The sequence below is a fragment of the Pinus tabuliformis genome, chromosome 4_2 (genome assembly GCF_031772625.1).
Source record: "Pinus tabuliformis cultivar Carrire ecotype Pingquan chromosome 4_2, CPIR1, whole genome shotgun sequence".
Taxonomy (NCBI): domain Eukaryota; kingdom Viridiplantae; phylum Streptophyta; class Pinopsida; order Pinales; family Pinaceae; genus Pinus; species Pinus tabuliformis.
The window spans coordinates 500,223,979-500,242,081 of NC_142304.1; the positions used below are offsets into that span (position 1 = coordinate 500,223,979).

Genomic DNA, 18,103 nt, shown 5'->3' on the forward strand with positions numbered 1-18,103 from the left:
TGACTTAATTAGTACCATTTATATATCAGTTTTCCTAAGTTTAGACTTAGGCACCATTAAAAAAAGATTAATTATTTTAATTATGTCGTCTCTAGGAAGAATTTCCATCAACAATTTATGGGTTTTGGAGAATACATGTATTCTAGCCTCTCCACCGAATTGTGTGGCTAGAATACAACCGATGCTACAAAAATCAACAGCCATGTCTGAGAGATCTGTGGTGGAATTTTCCAACCTTTCAATTTAGGAAGGTGTGATTTTGAGTTGGTGGAAAACTGGTCTAATTACCAGAAAGAGGCCGTCTTGTTCATGGGATGCTACTTTAGTTGTTGGTTCAAAAATCTGGTTGGAACAGAACAACAAAATTTTACGAACATATAACTCCCATATCAAAAATTTATTCAGTAAATTATGGCCTATTTAGTAGAAACTATGGGGGTGTATTCATTCAAGGAGGAAAAACCTTGTCCCTGGAAGTTGTCATTTCTTGCTAAGCGGTGTGTAGCAGCATCCTAGAAGTCTTGACAGAAGCCTAATCAGAAGAACATTAAGACCAGTTGACAGAGATGGAAGGCTCCAAGGGAAAGTTTTTCCAAGCTTAAGATTGATGGGGCATCTAAACAGAATCCTGGATGGGCAGGGGGGTCAACATCATCAGAACATGGAAAGGAGACTTAGTAGCTTAATATGCATTGGACTTGAAATCAGCAGTGAGAGGTATGAAGGAAGCAGTTTTGGCCAAAACCTCATTGCTCAGGGAAATTCGGCCATTGTTAATAGAGGGTTATCATCAGGCTCAATAAGCCACTGGCACCTCAAAGCCATCCTTGAAGCCAGGCAGACAGCGTCCTCTTTCCAGGAGGTTAAGTTTTCCATTGCTATAGGAGTTCCAAATGACAGTCAATCTCTTAGCCCATTTTGGAGCAAGCCTTGGATCACCATTTGGATTAATGTTTTTCCACAAGAAGCATGCAATGAAAGTGCAGGGCCTGGGGCTTTTCTTTAGATTTGATTCAGAACTTAATGAAACTTTGCTTCTGCTGAGGGCTGTTTTCTGACTTTTTGGAAGTATTATGGTTTGTCTCACACTTTGTATTAAGATTTTTCTGAAGCAAGGATGTAAAGGAAGTACAAGGCCTGGTTCGTCTCTCAGACCAACAATGGCCTTTAGATTGTCTGTTTTATTGAAGGTGAGCTTTTATGATTTGTTTCGGCAACTATCCAGTCTTTAGGTATAGATCTGTTTCAGCAACAAAGCACTTGGATTTTCAGGATTCAAAACACTGCCTGCCTTAGAATCACATTCTGAGCTACCAGGTTTATGTTTTCAAAGTTGTCAGTGTTCGTGGTGTTACACCTCATATTGTATGTGTTGAGAAACCAAGTGTGGTGAAGTCTAACACCTAATTTCTCTTCTTGATAATTACTTGTGAATATTAGATGTATTCTTATTACTTCTTATGTCTTCTTCAAGAACATATAGAGATCACAAAGAGACAAGAGACACCAAAATTAGGCTGCTAGTCAAGGCAAAACCCACAAGGAGAAATCCCAACAACCCTTCTCTTATAGAATCAGATCAAAATGAGAGATATCCAAGACCAAGACCAGGACCAGATTTCCACCAAGATACCAAGTCCAACCCTCCTCCAAGTCACCTCCAAAGTCAAAGTCAATGCTGGTCAAACTGCTCCAAATCTGGTCAATGTTCTGAAATTTGGTCCAGCAACAAGGGGCCGAAATTCAGCCTGCAACGACCTCAGAATTTGCAGCCTCTTTCACAGAAAAACAGACCTCCACACATTTGAATTGCAGTAGTCAAATATTTGGTAAACAAAGGGAATATTCTTCTAGTTTTTTACTTGCTTTCTCTCTCCTTCGACTAGGCAACTTCTCTCCTTCGGTTGGTTCAGAAATTGTTACTTGTGATGTGATGTGAATGTGGTCCAAGTAGGTCGAACTATCTTTTATATATAGCTGTCCAAGAGGGTCGAATAGGTGTCTCCTGGAGGACTAGGCGAACTTGTCCAAGGAGGGCCAACATGGTCGTTTTGTTGACTACTGACTCAACATAAAATTCAAATTCCTTTTTCTTACAAATGTCCAAATGGGATATGACTCAAATACATTTTCTTTTGACTCTTTCTAACTCTCTAAGCATGAAGAACATGCTTTGACAAAAATATAATAAATACATTAATGATAAATTTACGTTATGAAGACCAAACCTAGTTACAAACTTACAACTTCAACATTATGAGGTTTCACGTTGTCATTTTCATCACATTAACGGGGTTTGCAGCTGGTACCTTTCGAGCATTAGGATGGACTTGGGTGTACACATCTTCAAGGAGCCTTTGTTCTTGGTATTGGATTATCTAAGGGAAATCTGTGATGGAGGAGATTCCCTTCTCTATGGTGGATGGTCACATTTGATGGTTATCTTATGATTTGGTGCTATTTTCGTGCCTTTGCTTGATGGGACACTCTCTTGACATATGGATGATTGATACTTCATGTGTCATATGTTTCTTGGTGCATCCTAGTAATCTTACATGGTGATGTTATATTATTAATGCCACTTGGAGGGGCTGTTAGACATGCCCCCTTTTGTTGAACATGCGATGGGGACATACTTTAGCTAGCACTTTTCTTATGCCTCATTCCTATGGTGTTGGATGTGTTGTCGTGATACACTTTTCCTTGGTGAGATCGCCCTAGATGATATAGCATTGTAATATTAGACATCACCTATGGGGGATGTGTATTTGATGATGCTAGTACACTTCTTGTATCAATTCCTAAGTTTCAGTTAGGGAGCATGGGTACTACATGTGTTTCCATGGTGATTTAAGCCTTCTCTAAGACTTAAATATGGATTATATATGTAATAATCCCTTGGTGGTGGCACACCCTAGGTTCATGCCTAGGTTGAACCTAATGCTTTATTATTATCTTTGTGCCATGGTGGGACTTAGCTAGAAAAAACAGCTTATTTTGCATGGTACAATACTCTGATGGAGCATACCCCTTCATTAGCAGACATGTCGAGGCAGATCACATTATTTTATTGCCAATTTGCTTAAATAGAAGGGCCATTCCTTGGTCTTGGAAATTCATTGGGTTGACTAGGCTCTTGTCTTGCCCACTTGCACAAGATGAGGAGTTGTAAGTACCTTGGAGCATATTTTACAATTTATTGGGGTGGTTGTTGCACATTTGAGAAAAATCCCAAGGAAGATCTTCCATTTTGGAATGTTGGTGAAGGTCCCAAGACCTTTGACCAAGCCTTGCTTGTGGAGTTCACCATTTAGGCTCACATCTATAAAGAGGTTGGAACACATTTCTAGGGTGCATCTAATTATGTTTGTTGTTAACTCCTTGCACATTGACCGAAGGTTTCTTAGTGCATTGGAAGTTATGCCTGGAGTTTGTTAGAGAACACACCCTTGCCCTTGTTCTTCTTCAACATATTATCAAATCATTATGGAGCCTTTATTGCACACCTTTTCATGCATTGGTTGGAGTTCACATAAGTGGTAGAGTTCTTCATGAAGGACCATTAATTCACACTTGCTCACGTGCGTTGTGGATCAACTTGCTATTTTGAGAAGGTAGGTAAGGAGCGCTCTCCTAGGGAGGAGAATTTTACTATTGTCTTTATGCATGCATCTTGGAAGGCACACTTGGGGAGTTCTTCTGGGTAGACCACAAAGAACACTCTCTTATGTCAAGAATATTTTATTGTATTTTTGACCTGGAATCTTGGAGGGCACACTTGGAAGTGGACCATTTAGCATCTTGACATTTTCAAAGCCTATTTCTAGTGATGACCACTCTCCCCTAGAGGTTTCTCTCGCACATTATTTCATATCTTCTAGATGGAGTGAACTCTCTTGGAGAGGATATCTGATAAAATCCCCATGATCCATTTCACATGGTCAACATAACGAGGATAAGATCTAACTACTCCATTATTTTATTATTTCTTTGGCTTGTCAAGGAGTTAGTTGGAGAATATTGTATTTTATTATGAGAGAGATGTAGCTCCCTATATAAAAAGGAGCTTTCTCTTTATTTCATTTGTATATGGGGAATTGAGGATTGAGAGTATGGAGTGATTGAAAAGTGATAGGAGAATATGAGCTTGGAGATGATGATGTATTGAGCTCCATTGAATATCAAGATTGAAGACTAATGAAAAACGATATGTTGCTCTACTTTGTTGTATGGTTATACACTCTTCAATTGTTGCTAATATTTTGTAGAGACTTGCTATCATTCTCGTTTTGAAAGCCTAATAATGAACACGCAATTCGTTTAGGAGTGTAAGGCAATGTCAGGACTCAGGAGGTTCTTTCTCTTCTTTTATTGCTGTTGTATCTCTGTAATTGTTTTCCATCTTCTATCAAATTAAGTTGCATATTGCATGTACAATTCAGCAATAAAACAGCACTTGCATATTAGAATTGATGAGCAGAACCACTAGCTCTCCAAGACCAGTTTCCATAACACATTTTCAGCAAACATTGAAGGTTAAATATATCAAATTAGTTTATTTTTCCTCGAGTGCACAATCAAATGATGGAGGTGTCAAACTAGTTCTTTCACCCAAAGAGGATGAATGTGAAAAACTAGCCCTTTCTAAAATTCTACTATATAGTCCACCTCACAGTAGTTGATTTTGACAAACTAATTCTTTCAATCATGCAAAGTTTTATGACTCCATTAGCCCATAGATTGATAGATACTGGTCCCATATCATCCCATTTCCTTGTTCCCTTCTTCTTCCTTTCCTTTCTTCCCATATCCTTCTCCCCATTTCCATTTCCTTCAAAATACTACAATCTTTATTTTGTTAAGGCTTACTCTTCAAACTTCACCTTGAGTCTCCACTCCATAGCCTTAACAATCCTACCTTAGGGAAGCCCCCCTTGTTTTGGAAAAGAACCAACCTCAAGTGTGGAGAAGAGCTGCCAAAGCGACAGTGGGCAGCCTTCCTGAGTTACACAAAGCTAGCACTTTGGCGCTTGAGAATTTACACTTTGTGGGTGCTAGATTTTGTTGTTACATGTGAATAAGTTCTGACCCAGAATTGATGTGTAGTGCAACATCTTGCATTGCAGTTGTGTTTGGACTAAATTTTTCCTGCCCTTCTGTATGCATATCTGTTTTGAGCAGCTAACTGTGTGCTTCCCATCGTCATGTGGGGGTTAAGAATTGATTTTGTTATGCTAGTGAAAGTTGAGTGTCTGGGATAAAGTGGCCGTTTCCCTCTGTATTATATTCCAAGGGAAAATTCTGGTTATAATACAAAGCTTTTAACTAACTAAATAGAAGTGTCAATATCCTACCACATATGTATGGCAATGAAATTAATCATTAAAAGCTTTCAATAAGTAACATGGATCAGTACTGGAAACATTTAATCTGCAGTTATGTCATGCATTCAATCTGATTCTGCAGTGCCAGATAATATCTCATATAAGCAACATCTGAAGTAATATTCCTCAAAATGTTCCAATGATAATAAACTTCACCTAATATGTGACAAAACAGTTTTTCTATTCAAGTCCTAAAATACCAAAGAATGCCCCTTGCATAGAATTTCGTACTAGTAAATATCACATGTTAGGGACCAGTATAAATAAATAATCCTTGCTATCTATGAACTTTTCAAACACATCAAAAAGGCATTTGGATCAAGTTCAATCGAACATGGTATACCCAAAACCAATTCTTGGATTTTTGTGAAAAATAGACCTTCATCACAAAATGAATTTTGAAGGGTAAGGGAATAGTTATCTAAGATATGAAATCAGTAAAAAATGGAAAAGAGAAAGGAAAGAATGTTAAAATTTGGCAGCCTCAAAACTAATTTCCCTAAGGGAAACCCTATGTCCCCAAGAGAAAACCCTCATGTCCCATGAGAAATCATATTGAACAAAATTATTAATTTGGGCAAATTTATATCTGTGAGCGAAATTTAAATTTCCCTCCAAAACCTATAGGTCGGCTCTTCATATAAAGTCACCAAATCAATACATGACAATGTATATATAAACCCTATCATTCTATCTCAAAGAATACGTGTTGGTTGGTGGATCTCTGAGATTCTAAGGTTCGAAGGTTCCTATGGAAGAGTCTTCTCTTGCATTGCTTACAGGATTTCATATTCGCTACAAGACTTTGCCCTCGCTCTCAGGCTTCAAGACTACACTTGCTCTGTACTCTTGTAAGTCTACATTATGCTCTCGTTACAGTGCTCTCGCACAGGTCTACTCTCTCTCTCGCACATGCTACAGTGTCGCATCTTTGTTGGTATAGCAATCTTTGTGTGCATGGCATCACACTTTGTTTATATGTATGACATCTACAATGTCTACGTTGTATGGTCTCGGCAAACTCTATGATGTATTGCATCTACGATATCTACATTCGTGGTGTCTACGATGTATATATATGGTCTCTACAACATAAGCGATGCAAGGTCTCTACATTGTATATGGTCTCATGTTGTCTGCAATATATGATCTTGAATGGTCTCACTCTTGTTGCTTAGAATTTCGCTCTTGGAACAGTCTTATGGTATCACTACTTTGCTCTTGGTCGCCCACATGGCCCAATGTTTATGGCCTGCACAGCAGTTGGTCAGTATGTCTGGTTCGCATGGCTCGACGTGTCTAGCCCACATGTCCTAGTGCCTGGTTAGTAGTGCCCAATGCCCAGTGGTTAGCAATGCCCAATGCCCAATGGTTAGCAGTGCCCGATGGTTAGAAGTGGTTAGCAGTGCCCAATGGTTAGCGATACCCGATGATTAGTAGTGCCCAGTGACCAGTGGTTAGCAATGCTTGATGGTTAGCAGTGCCCAGTGCCCAGTGGTTTGCAGTGCCTGGTGGTTATCAGTACCCAGTGGTTAGCAGTACCCAATGGTTAGCAGTTCCCAATGCCCAGTGGTTAGCAGTGTCGGGTGGTTAGCAGTGCACGATGGTTAACAGTGCCTAATGCCCATTGGTTAGCAGTGCCCATCAGTGACCAGTGCTCAGTGGTTAGCAGTGCCCACTGCCCAGCGGTTAGCAATGCCCAGTGGTTAGCAATCCCTAATGGTTAGCAATGCCTGGTAGTTAGCATGGCCTAGTGGTTAGCAGTGTTAGGTGGTTAGCAATGCCTAGCGGTTAGCATGGCCCAATGACAGTGATTGGCATGACCCAGGGTGGCCTGCTTGGTGACAGTGGTTTGTATGGCCTAGGGTGGCCCCTGATTTGATGATGTAACTCTCTATGGATGTACTTTGTGTCTCAGCTGAACAATTGATGAATATCTAATACAAGAAGAAGAATTGAATTCTGGGTTTTCCCCCTTGTGGGTTTTGCCCTGGTCTCCGACCAAATGCTAGTGTCTCTATTTTGTGCATGTTTTTCTTATGTTGTTCCTTTATGTTTTGTTGCATTGTTGATGTTATTGTTCTTTCTACATAATCGCTGATAAAGTTATGATATATTGAGGCAAATGCATTATGCCAATGATAAAAAGTTTGTAAATGCAATTATCTAAAGCAAAGAACAATATAGCCCTAAGGAAAATTAACATGGTATCAGAGGTGGGTTGAAGAAAATTTATTGAGATCACCCCTATGAAGACATCGTTGATGGATCAAGTAGAATGAAAGATGGTAGAGACCTAAAAGAATGCTAGAGTTTGAAGGAAACACTGGGCAACCTGGTTATTAGGGTTTGGTGGATAACATGAGGTTAGAGTTTGGAGAAAACCCTAGATTGTGAAGTGCCCAGATATGATAGAGGCTTGAGTTTTATAAGTCTTGAAACCCCAACATGATTTGTAAGAAGTTATTTCAACACGTGACAAATTCGGTGTAACCCTAGATGGACTAGTCTCAGTTGGGCCTGGTTGTTGATGAAGACGATTGAAAATATTGGAGGTAACATTGGCATATGGATGATGGGTAGTAATGACTCTTGAAGGTCAATTCAAGGGGGAGTTGATCACCTCGTGTTAAAGATACGTACCTTCTAAGCTTATGTTATTTCTTTATGACACTGTTGTCATTTAGATTTATTGTTTTGTTTTTCCTTCCTGCATGAATATTTGAATACTTCTAACTTCCTAATGAAGATGTCATAAGCAGATCCTTCTTACAGATCATCTAGATACAAAATAATGCAAGAAAAGAGAGATAGTGTAGGAAGAGAAAAATTGGAGCAAGAACAGGAAGCTAGAACAGGAAAAGGAACCTGATGCAAGTTTATTCTAAGAGCTAGGCATATGTGAGATGATATAATGGATATGCTACAAGTTGCTAAGGTATCCAAATATTACGAGGTATATATAGTATAGCATAATTTTTTTGATTTGGCTGCAATATCAAGCCCTGAGGTATGACAAGAATATCACCTTGAGCACATATGTGAGTAAGTTTGATTCCCAGTACATATGATACACTGATGCACTTTATAATTCCCTTTATATTTGGACTTGACTTCGATATACGCTAACTTGATAATGTTCCCAGTGCTTGTAATGAATATGGTAATAGTATGGTTATAGGATTGATACTCACGATCAACTAACCATCTTCTTGTTGATCTTAATAAGGCTTTGATGAACTGTAACTACTATGATGACTTAATGGATGCCTTGACCTGATGATGTTAGGACTCTAATGAAAATGTTTAAAGAAGTGATTTTGTGACCATTAACCCTATCATTCTATCGCAAAGAATTCGGGTTGGTTGGTGGATCTCTGAGATTCTAAGGTTTGAAGGTTTTTTCGAAAGAGTCTTCTCTAGCATTGCTTACAGTATTTCGCATTCGCTACAAGACTTTGCTCTCACTCTCAAGATTCAGGACTACACTCGCTTTGTACTCTCGCAAGTCTACATTATGCTCTTGTTATAGCACTCTCGCACAGTATCGCATCTTTGTTGGTATGATAGTATCACATCTCTATTAGTATGACAATCTCTGTGTGTATGGCATCTACGATATCTACATCTGCAATGTCTACATTGTATGATCTCTATGATAAATGGTCTCGACAAACTCTATGATGTATGGCATCTATAATATCTACATTTACGATGTCTACAATGTGTATATATGGTCTCTGCAACATAAGCGATGCAAGGTCACTACATTGTATATGGTCTCATGTTGTCTGCAATATATGATCTCGAATGGTCTTGCTCTTGTTGCTCAGGATTTCGCTCTTGGAACAGTTTTATGGTCTCACTACTTCGCTCCTGGTCGCCCACATGGCCCGACATGTATGGCCTGCATAGCAATTGGTTAGTATATCTGGTTTGCATGGCCCGACGTGTCTGGTCCACATGGCCCGATGTCTAGTTAGCAGTGCCCAATGCCCAGAGGACGAAACATGATGATTACATTAAGAGGGATTGAGATTAGATAGTGACCATAAAGGAAAAAAGGTTTTACCAATGGTACACATTGTAATATCCTGAAATTAAAACATGCAAATTATTTACATCAATTAAGGTTATTAGTCATTGACATAAGATGCCTAGTGGTTAGCAGTGCCCAGTGGTTAGCAATGTCCGATGGTTAGCAATGCTCGGGTGGTTAGCAGTGCCCAATGCCCAGTGGTTAGTAGTGCCCAGTGCATGGTGGTTAGCAGTGCCCAGTGGTTAGCAGTGCCCGATGTTTAGCAATTCCCAGTGTCGAGTGTTTAGCAATGCCCAACTGTTAGTAGTGCCCAGTGGTTAGCAGTGCCCAATGGTTAGTAGTGTCCAATGGTTAGCAGTGTCTGGTGGTTAGCAGTGCCCGGTGGTTAGCACTGCCCAATGCTCGACGGTTAGCAGTGCCCAGTGCCCGGTGGTTAGCAGTGTCCGATGTTTAGAAATGCCCAATGCCCAGTGTTTAGCAACGCCCAGTGGTTAGAAGTGCCCAATGGTTAGCAATGCCCAGTGTCCAATGTTTAGCAACGCCCAATGGTTAGCAATGCTCAGTGCTCAGTGGTTAGCAGTGCCTGGTGGTTAGCAGTGCCCACGGTTAGCATGGCCCAGGATGGCCCAGTGACAATGGTTGGCATGGCCTAATGACAACAGTTGGCATGGCCCACGGTGGTCTGCTTGGTGATAATGGTTCGTATGGCCAAGGGTGGCCCCTGATGTGATGATGTAACTCTCTATTGATGTACTTTGTATCTCAGCTGAACAATTGATGAATATCTAATAGAAGAAGAAAAATTGAATTCCGGGTTTTCCCCCTTGTGGGGTTTTGCCTTGGTCTCCGACCAAATCCTGCTGTCTTTATTTTGTGCATGTTTTTCTTTTGTTGTTCCTTTATGTTCCGCCACATTATTGATGTTATTGTTCTTTCTACATAATTGTTGATAAAGTTATGATATATTGGGGTTAATGCATTATGTCAATGATGAAAAGTTTGTAAATGCAATTATCTAAAGCAAAGAACAATATAGCCCTGAGGAATATTAACAAAGAAAACTTAAAAGCTTACCCTGGTATAGCTAGAAACAAACTGAAGTCATGGCTTCGCTGTTTGCAGCAGCTCCACTCTTTTCCACCATCATGAAATATAGGCTGCAGAAAAATATAAAAAAAATGGAGTCATTCGGCCTTTGTACATTTATCACTAGCAGTGAGGCTAAAATGGCAACACCCGTCGAATTTTGCTGCAATGTTAAACCATTTTGAAAGAAAGTAAGGGAAGCCTCTGTTTGACAGATCTGTGAATGCAAAATGGATTGGTTTCTTTAGGTTCTTTAATACCATATTGGCAAATACACACATAGTGCAAACTACAGAAACATGCATCAAAAAGTCCTTAAAAATCATGTACAGCAAGGATAGCATCCCCCTTGAACAAAAATGGAATCAATAACAATAGATGCAAATGACCAGAAAATGCAATCAGCATTAAAACTTAAAATGCATTGCTAAATGTAGTGAGCACGCAAATAGTCTGTAAAAACATCAAAGCCTTCATAGTGTAAAATCAAAGTTTAAATGAGATTGTCCAGACTTACCGGCTGCAGGTAGCACGCCATTCCCAATAAACCAGGTCAAAACATGAAAACAACATTGTCACCCATTAGTTCAAGTATCAAGTTAAATCCTAGATATTCATATACCACTGAACCTATTGACCGAAATAATATATGTTACATTTAAGAAATGTGTCTTCACAATGAACAAAGCTGTATTACACCTAAGAAACATATCCTCTCGATGCAAAAAGCTAGAAAACAGCACAAACTTGGTTCTTTTACAAATAGTAAATCAATAATGATTCTTTAAATTGACCTGGGAAACACACACATCCTAATAAAGAGTTTCCTAAATACAGAAAATGCAGAAAATTGAAAGATAGTTCCAAACCCTTATGGAAAGCAGTGAAGCCAATAAATGACTAGCATTTGTGGCATAATGTCTAAGGAAACCTTAATGATTTTGTTCTCAGAAATAAAATAGTCAAAAAATTAGATGAAAATATAAAGCATTTGGAAGACGAAAATAAAGTAGAAGAGTTGTGATCACCCATGGGAATAATTAAATAATACATGAAAAGGAAGATAAGGATCGAGTACAACTGTACAAGAGATCATGGATAGAAAGCTCAATTCATAATAATGCAGCATGTCATCCTCAAATTTTACAAAAACAAGGAAAAAAGAAAAACGATGAGCATTGCATACAACATTGGAATATTCTTTATGCACAGAACCCCTCTAGTGGTAGAGATAGCATGCTATGTTGGTCATATCATTATGTTTATTCAATGTTAGCATTAGATAACGGTCGCGTTACATATAATGTAACAAAGTCACGTCACGTTAGTATATAAGGTCAATTAGATTTTAGTTAAAGCTTATTTGTTAACGCAATGCTAGTTGGTTGTACAGGTGATTCCCTCTCATGAAACATGAGTTTCGTATCTCATTTTTTATGTTGAGTAATCTACCAACTCTCTTCCTCTCACTCTTTGCAATTTTATGTTTTGCTGCTTGCATTGGCATGGTTTAATATGGTATGAGATCAATCAGTAGCATCTAGGAAAGACAAAACATGGCACTGGGGCATCTGGGAGTCAAAGTGAACGATTAAAAATCATCAACAAATTAGCAAAGACATGACCAAAAACTGTGGCACACAGGAGGCAAATGTGTGAGGCAGCAAATCACAAAGGCAATGGAGCAACAAGTAACATACAATAGACTCTAGAGGCATCCCTGTTGAATTTTCTACAACATGCATGGTAGAATACAATTTCAGCCAAATAATTACTTCCTAATGATTTACACTGTATTCTTATGCCACTAATATCATTGAGCAATTACGCTTCAGAAAATATCAACAGTAAATGCAGCGGAAACAGTAAAGATCATAGAAAACAGCCATGCACAACAGAGACAATGCTTTTACCCTGGGAAACCCAACTTGGGAGAAAACCCAGCAACTTTTCTGTAGAAGAAATTATTCCTCAGCGAGGTTTACAAAAATCAGCAATTTTGTCTAAAAATCTGTGCCCATAATCCAAGTCAAATACCTGTCAAACCTGGTCAAATCTTCAGCAAGTCAATGCTGGTCAAACCAGCCAAAACAGTCAAGAGTCAACACTGGTCAAACAGTCAGCCTGCAGTCAATGTTCAGCTCTATGGTAAACTCTGTGGCCTGTGGTCAACCCTGAGTCAATGTTGTATGGTTCTACAGTCAAATCTGACGTCAAACAGCTCAGTCAATGCCCATTCATCGCGTTCAAACAAAGATATAACTCGGTCAATTGCTCTACATGTGTGGCCAAGAGAGCGAGAGAAAAGGATATTTCCAAAAGCGATTTTTCTTGCTCAGACTTGCTTTCTTCGATGGTGTACAAATAAGGCATCACAATGGCTATTTATACAAGTTGAATAGGGTGAAATGCCCCAAGGGACACGTCTCTTCACCTTTCTGGGCCAATTTGACTCCCTAGGCCAATTGATGCTCCAAAATATAAATTTCTATTTTAATTTTCTTAGGCTGACTTGGAGACCTCCTTAACCATTCGGGAATACCTCCCGATGCTACACAAAATCAACACTCCCTCTTAGTGAGGGAGGTATTCTCCTTGGCTGCAAACAGATTTCTCCTTCACTAAATTTTTTCCTCCACAAGAAAAAGTTCATGAACTTCCAATGTTGATGCAGTTTCATGAACTTCCAATGTTGATGCAGTGCCTTTTCATATGCACAGTTTATAGATCACTCCATCTTGGAGTAGGCAATGTGACTCCTCACATGAACGTCTATACATCACTCCATCTTGGAGTAGGCAATGTGACTCCTAACATGCACGTTTATAGACCACTCCATCATGAAGTAGGCAATTTGAGTATCCTGTGCCATTTATCCCTAGCTAAATTAGGATGGCCAAGCCAAATCAGCATGGCTCCTCAAGTAAATGTATCTATCTCCTCTGGTCAAAACAGCATGACCCAACCAAAGTCCTTCATGGCTTCTCAGGAGAGGATCTACCCCTGGACCATTCATACCTAGCCAAATCAACATGGCCCGGTGTTGGGAACGGGTGCCCCTACGGACAGTTTTGGGGCTAAAAGCCCATGTTTTGGGTCAATTTTGTAATAAAGTAGTAAAGTCTCCGCAATTTGTGGTCGCAGAGCACGAAAGTGTCAAGATTCATGAAGGGTTGTCTGCCCTTATTTTGTAAAGTGTAAAGTCGGTTGTTAAGATCTACACATGGTCCACAGACCATGGGATTGTATAAAATGAGCTAAGTAAGTAAGCTCTAAGTAGTTTTAAAAAGTTTGGAGAGATAGCGAAGAATGAAGTGAAGAGTCTTGGTAGAGAAGTCTAAGTATTTCGGGTCTTAGCGTAGGTAGAGGCTCTGCAGCTGAGTGTGCAAAGGCCTAGGGTGGAAGTCCGTAGCTGAGTGCGCGGACCCCTACAGTTGTGTGCACAGGGCGAATAGAGTCTGTATTAGTCTGAAGAAATCAATAAAGAGAAGTATTCTACAAATTCTGTGTATTTATTTCATGTTAATGCATCTGGTTATATTGCGTTTTGGGTTTAATTTACAATGTTTATGTGATGCATGAATATATGTGATCATATTGGTTAATTGAATGCAAGTAAGAATATCAGATTACGCAGCGCTAACTGTGATTGTTTACTAAGATAAGTAAAACACTTAAGATAACATAGAAATCTATCAATACGTTGTCATAGCAACACGAAAGTGCTTGGATCGTGGGTTAAGGCTGCGCGAAAGTCAATCGTCCACCTTCGCGAAGGTACTGAAGGGCGAAATAAAGGGCTAGACTAATAGAGCCCTAAAACTTAGTGACCTGCGCGAAAGTAGGAATAGAAGGTATAAACCAACATCACGAGCATCTCCGAGTGCGGAAACTTGGTTCCAGCATCCCGCCATATTGCTTCGGGTGAAACTTCGTTCCGCGCTCCGCGGGCTGATGCCGAAAGGGCCAGTAGTGTAGGGATTTGTTTGGCTAACTAACACTAAACTTGGGTCAAGCCCCACACAGCCAACAAATGGTTCTGTTGTCGGGACCAGAATCTGCATAAGAGATGTGTGATGTCGTATCACTAGAATCCAACTAAGAAAGAGATCGAAGACTAGCTGGACAGGAAGATCCACGAATTCGCAGCGCAGGAGAACAGAAATCCGCAACTGAAAAAGGAACAATGGCTAGATACCTATATACAGAAATCCACGAGATCTTTTTCGGTTCCTTTCCAATTGAGTTATACGAGTGGATCGCGAAGCTAGCAGATAGCCAAAGAAGGTGGAGACTTGACGGTCCTATTGTCTGGACCCCGGAGTTAGTACAGAGACTGGAAGCCTCTAAGGATAAAATCGCTCGTGCTGTCAATCATTGGCTTTTTCGCATCATAAGAAGATTTGTGACTGAATTCGCGGTCAATACCTCAGTTAGTTACAGCGAGGCAAAGCAACGCTTTTTCAAAGGTTCGCGAGGTAAGTACTTGAAGTCTTTGAATACCTGGATTAAGATGTTATTGTGCGAAAAAAGGGTTATGCAGCTACCTTGATGTTCGGAGCTACGCGAAGTGGAAAGACTTACAAAAACTAAGGAAGAAAGGGTCCTGAGTATAGCCCACTGATTTCACCTCCATTGGGTGACGAAGAGGGAGTAGCGCAAGCTTCTCCATGAAGTGCAATTCAGTTAATAAAACAGGGATTCACGCGATTGCCACCTCCAACTTCACCACCATCACCTACGACTTCACCCATACCACCTCCACCGCAGTTCAGCATGGCGAATTCAGTGAAGCGGCCTTTGTTTAAAGGCTTGGGAAATGAGGACCCGGACCAATTTTGGTTCGTTGTGAAAGTTGTATGGGAAGCTTAAGGTGTCACAAATGATAACATGAAGAAGGCAACATTGGTTAGCGCTTTGCAAGATCGCACGCTAACCTGGTAAATCAAGTACCATAATGATAACCCAAACGTTGGGGTGGCAAACATCCAGACCACGCTGAATAAAGAGTTTAGTAGGCCTAAATCCGAGGCACAATCGATTGTGGGGTTCAAGGAAATCGCGATGAAACCAGGCAAGACACCTTGGGAATTGGATCAGAGTTTGAAGTGTAAAATCCGCGAAGCTAATATGAACTTAACAGATGGACAGCACAGCAAGTAGTTCGTGGCTTCACTCCTGCCTCACCTAAGGGTTGCACTGTCACAACAGAAGATTACGACTCAGGCAGAGGCCTTGGAGATTGCAATGAGACTACATGAAACACCGATGCAAGATCTGAATCTGGGGGTTCAGCAGATCCATGCGCAGTTGCAAAATCTTTGTCTTGAAATGCAATGTTTAAAGTGGGATAGAACAGTTCGACCAGAGGTGCGTGAAGAGATATGGTACCTAAAATGTAAAGGCCAAAGGCATGACTTAGACCATTGCCCGATCTTTGCGAACTATATTGCAAGAGGAGGACCGATGCCTTTAAGGCCGGAGGCCCAAGCAGGACCGAGCACAGGGCCTGCATTGTGGTGCGCTATATGTCAAGTAACAAGAAAACATACAACAGATAACTATCATTTGCTGCAGAAGTTTGTACAAACACCGCAACAACTGTTCTACAACTTCTGCAGATCGGTAGGGCATGATGAGCGCAACTGCAGAAGTTATGAATTGATGATGGATAGAACACCCACCTATAGGGTTCAGGCAGAAACGCGGCCCCCTGACCAGAGCGCAGGGATGGCGCGAACAGGCTTTTAGGGGTGCGGACGAGGCCGAGGCCAAGGCAGAGGAGGACCTGGCAAAGGTCGAGGAGAGCTAATCTGCTACAACTGCGGAGGACTGGGACACTATGCCCGTGAATGCACTAACTCAACGCGACCGTCGTGTAAATATTGTACTCAGTTTGATCATGAGACAGAAGACTGTCCTACGCTGATTGCGAGGATATGTGACAAGAAGGCGCTACCACCTCAGCCAACTCAGAACCTGCAGATGATGAGGTCTGAGCCTCGCGAAGAGGATCTGAATGTGAATATAGTGCTCTGAAGTGGAATTGCAACGGGCGATGATAAGGGGAAACAGCCTGAAGACAGCGCATTTGTTCGCAAAGCTTCGGCGAAAGAGGCTAAATTTGATTTGGAGCAATGTTGCACGAAGCGCCCCCCCCCCCCATGGTTCCAAGCCCTGAAGCGCATCCCGTACGGATGCACCTAGGAAGCTTGGTCGAAAGCGCGCTACCAAAATTCGGAAGCGCCGTTTCCGAATTTTTTGTCGCTTCCTGGAAATTCGGAAGCGTGGTACGGAAGCGCCGAAGCGCGCTTCGTACGGCACTTCGAGCGTCGAAAGCGTGGCGCTTCAGAGGAGGAAGCGTACGCTTCCGGAAAAGCATTTAGAAAATCGTTTTTTTTTTTTTTTCAATTTTTTTTTTAATTTTAGGTGAGTTTGCTTGTTGGGGGTGGGTCCACCTTGCGTTAGGGTGACGAATGAAGGCAAAAAAAAATATAAATATAACAGATGCTCCCTCATGGTAATGTTAAATTCTTAAAGTAAAAGTGATATTCTCCTTTATTTTTCATTTTCATCCTTTTACTTAAATTTTTAACATTACCATGAAATGACTCAGGATGTTTGAGAGTGGTTCCAGCCTCATTGGACTTCATATGGAGAAAATAGAATTTCATATCCTATTCAAAATTCAGCAGACTTAACAGTTTTCAGGAATTCAGGATCAATGGGATTGTGGCATTTCATTAGATTATATCAAGTATGAAGGTATGTGATTAGCATTTAATCAAGAGCACCAAGCCCTATATGTACCCTAGTGTTGGTGGTGTTAATTGTTGAACTCCTTTGTCACGCGGCACGCCCTTAGCAAAAAATTACCTTTCAATCAAGTCAAAATCATCGATCAAGCATGTTAAGCTTTTTCTACCATATTTTAAGTCTTGAATTAGGTAGTTTGATCAAAATTGGGCAATGTTGACTAATATCCCTAGACAATCGAGGTAGAGGCAAAGGCTAGACAAGAGGAGAAGAATCTAGATTCTAGATGGTTGATGCATCTAAATGGTCGATGCTCGAATAATTAATCATTAATGTACAATGGATGTTATATCTATCTTGATTTATGCACAAATATGCATGTTTTCATGTCTTCTACAATTAATTTGCTATTTGGGATGTTTGTTTTGAGTATAAATGCAAAAAAATATAAATATATATATATATAGCAGACGCTTCCGCGGACGCTTCGCTTCCTAGATTTTTGGAAAATGACGCTTCCAAAAAACGCTTCCGCTTCGCCCCCGCTTCGTGCAACATTGATTTGGAGCGCACACGCAAAACGTTTATGGAAGCAAGGAAGAGCTTCGATGAGGCCTCTACCTCAGGGAGTAGGGATAAGCCTGATTAAGAAATGGACCCTTATATGCTTACGACCTTTTTAGAGACCTGCATGAAGCTGTTGCGCGATAGCAACGCTGTGAAAGGGTTACAAGAACTTACAAATAGATGCGCCAGAAACGCTCCAAGTGAACCGCACGTGGTACGAAAGATTGGTAAGCATAAAGCAAGGACAGGGCGAGAAATAAGACTGACCGCG

General features: G+C 40.6%; 1 protein-coding gene across 1 annotated transcript in view; it reads right to left on the reverse strand.

Moving 5' to 3' along the window:
- The window catches only part of LOC149170178 (cysteine and histidine-rich domain-containing protein RAR1-like), an 83,030-nt gene that overhangs the window by 32,158 nt on the left and 32,769 nt on the right, over positions 1-18,103 (reverse strand). Inside the window, exon 3 of the mRNA XM_089428935.1 lies at positions 10,498-10,580. Coding sequence (XP_089285061.1) covers positions 10,498-10,580 — 83 coding nt within the window. The remainder of the gene's footprint in view (positions 1-10,497; positions 10,581-18,103) is intronic.